Below are 2563 nucleotides of genomic sequence, written 5' to 3'. Positions count from 1 at the left end.
AACTAAAATCAGTTATACATAAAGCGTATTTAAAAGCCTGTAATAACCATAATATAGTCATGTTCTATGGATACAGTATATTTCAGTGCATACAGGTGAGAATGAATAGACAAATTGCGGCATATAATTTGGTGGAAACTCCATATGTCTGTTACGGTAATAACTGCGTCACCAGTCTGCCTCTTGTTGTTCCTGCATGTTTTTATTTACTACAGCAAATTCGCTGAAATAATGTATGCCTTTTGACAAAGTAGGAGTCTAGCCAGAGTCCATTATGCTGTACTTAAAAACGGGTCTAAATGTGTGCAGATGCAGTTTTACAGAGAAATCCTTATGGAGAAGAGGACTGTCTACTACTGAATGTATTTTCTTGTTATTGAAATAGTCTTTATGTTTCTGCTGGAGCTACTTTATGTTACAAAAGCCAGTGTCGTTACTGGCAATCGTGGTATACACACTTATTTGTACACTAATGATGAATTACTGTTTCTGCGCTGAAAACTAATATTTGTCCTAGTCTTGTTTTCGAGTTAAAGTATCCAAACATCCTTAAAACAATAATAATGTACATAGAGAAGCAAAGCGTCCTAAAAATGCATGTCATATTTTTTTTTATGTTTGCAAAGTAGTTTATTTTTGGGTGATTGATTAGTATGTAATGCTGTTCTTTTTGACCCGTGGTAGGAGAGAATCTTACAATGATGCTTTTCCTCAGATCTATCAAGGACAAACCGTGCCCATCAAAAGATCTTGTCACATATCCCTCATGCACAAATGGGTGCTGTATTTCTTTCACAATTCCTATATTGTCCGTAAGTATTGTTTCTTTTCTTTTTTAACCCCCAGTTATGATCCCATTGAATCCCAGAAATTTCCCAGTGATTTGAAGGTTAATCAAACATTGTGACCTGATAGAGCTGCCTTCATAAGATGTGGTGGCGTAAGAGGGCTGTTCGGAGGAGGCCGTGGTAACATTGGCCAGCAGACTCTGGAGGACATTGCAGAAAATATCAGAGAACGCAAGTTCAAAAGAATTGTGGTGATGGCAGGGGCGGGTATCAGCACACCCAGTGGAATCCCAGACTTCAGGTAAAGAAGGACTCATAATGGTCCACCTTTGAGGTGGTTGCATCTTCTCTCAAATCATATTTCTCCCACAGAACGCCTGGCAGCGGTCTTTATGACAACCTTCAACAGTACAATCTGCCCTATGCTGAGGCCATATTTGAAATAAATTACTTTCATCACAATCCAAACCCTTTTTTTGCTCTTGCCAAAGAGCTTTATCCTGGTAATTACCAACCCAATCTGACACACTACTTCATTCGCCTGCTTCATGATAAGGGACAACTACTCAGGATGTACACGCAAAACATTGATGGACTCGAGCGAAGTGAGTGAAGTTCTTTTGTCTCACGTAACTAATGGTAAAAATACATTTCCATTGAAAAAATAATAGGTAATTTTATACATAGATAAAATTCATAAACTGTATTTGAAATTAATAAGGATAAATACTGATACAAAGAGAAACATAAAAAAATACATTCATTTGTTCTGATTATTTTACTTGACATGCACAACATGGACTGATGCTCAGAGAGGCATTCTGTTAAGGTCATGTTTGTGTTGAAAAGCTGCTAACAAATTGACAATGTTCTCTTTTAAAATGCGAATGAGTGTAAATATCATATATGTCTAGTGACTGAAGTCTGTCAGGTAAAACAAGAGCCTATTGAATAAAATAAATATTTAGTTTATACACAGAGTTATGTTTCAACAAGTTCAAGTTAAACTTAAATAGTGCAACTCAAAAATATGTAGTAGTACACAAGTTGTAACTTAGTACCCCTTTACTCAAAACTAAGTTGTAACTTACACAGAGCTGGTGCAACTGGCTCCAGATTCATATAATAATTAGGCTATTTGAATGAAATCTGTTATTTATTATTATCAAAAAGTCTAGCAGGGTCGACGTTTGTGTAAATCATTTATAAATGTCATTGATCTTTCATTGATTACAGTGGCTGGTATTCCCCCAAAGATGTTGGTGGAGGCACATGGAACATTTGCCACGGCCACATGCACGGTTTGCCGAAGGGATTACGAGGGAGAGGAACTCAGGGTAAGTATGTGTCGTTGCACTATGGCATTGAATATTTTACCCCTGGAACTGCACTTCAAATAAACTCACACTCCTTTATAAACAAGCATTTCACAACCTGATTCTGACTGAATATTCTTTTGCTGTGATTTGTTTATGGTATGGTTGTTGAAATAATAATGAGTTAATCTCCTGATTTATGGCTGTCTCCCATTAGAATGATATCATGGAAGGAACAATACCCAAATGCCCTACTTGTAAAGGAATCATCAAGCCTGACATTGTGTTCTTTGGTGAGGAGCTCCCTCAGCAATTCTTCACCTACCTTACAGACTTCCCGATAGCAGACTTACTCATTGTCATGGGAACATCTCTAGAGGTGAGGAAAAGCTGCTGGATCTGTTAATGAGCTTTTTGTAAAGCTTAGCTCTAGATTTGTACCCACCGAACAAATGCAGC

At 37.3% G+C, this 2563-nt stretch overlaps 1 protein-coding gene across 4 annotated transcripts in view; it reads left to right on the top strand.

Moving 5' to 3' along the window:
* The first annotated feature begins 170 nt into the window (after positions 1 to 170).
* Positions 171 to 2563, top strand: part of LOC107561440 (NAD-dependent protein deacetylase sirtuin-3, mitochondrial-like) — a 5925-nt gene continuing 3532 nt past the window's right edge. For 2 of the 4 annotated variants that reach the window (XM_016245883.1, XM_016245882.1), the window contains exons 1-6: positions 171 to 362; positions 716 to 812; positions 916 to 1089; positions 1161 to 1393; positions 2025 to 2125; positions 2322 to 2483. In XM_016245883.1, coding sequence (XP_016101369.1) covers positions 275 to 362; positions 716 to 812; positions 916 to 1089; positions 1161 to 1393; positions 2025 to 2125; positions 2322 to 2483 — 855 coding nt within the window. In that variant the 5' untranslated portion in view covers positions 171 to 274. The other 2 variants (XM_016245886.1, XM_016245885.1) reach the window with 2 other exon arrangements.

The sequence above is a fragment of the Sinocyclocheilus grahami genome, unplaced genomic scaffold (assembly GCF_001515645.1).
Source record: "Sinocyclocheilus grahami isolate Dianchi unplaced genomic scaffold, SAMN03320097.WGS_v1.1 scaffold772.1, whole genome shotgun sequence".
NCBI lineage: Eukaryota > Metazoa > Chordata > Actinopteri > Cypriniformes > Cyprinidae > Sinocyclocheilus > Sinocyclocheilus grahami.
Note: the sequence above shows the minus strand (reverse complement) of the source record. Positions and strands in the feature narration are given on the sequence as shown.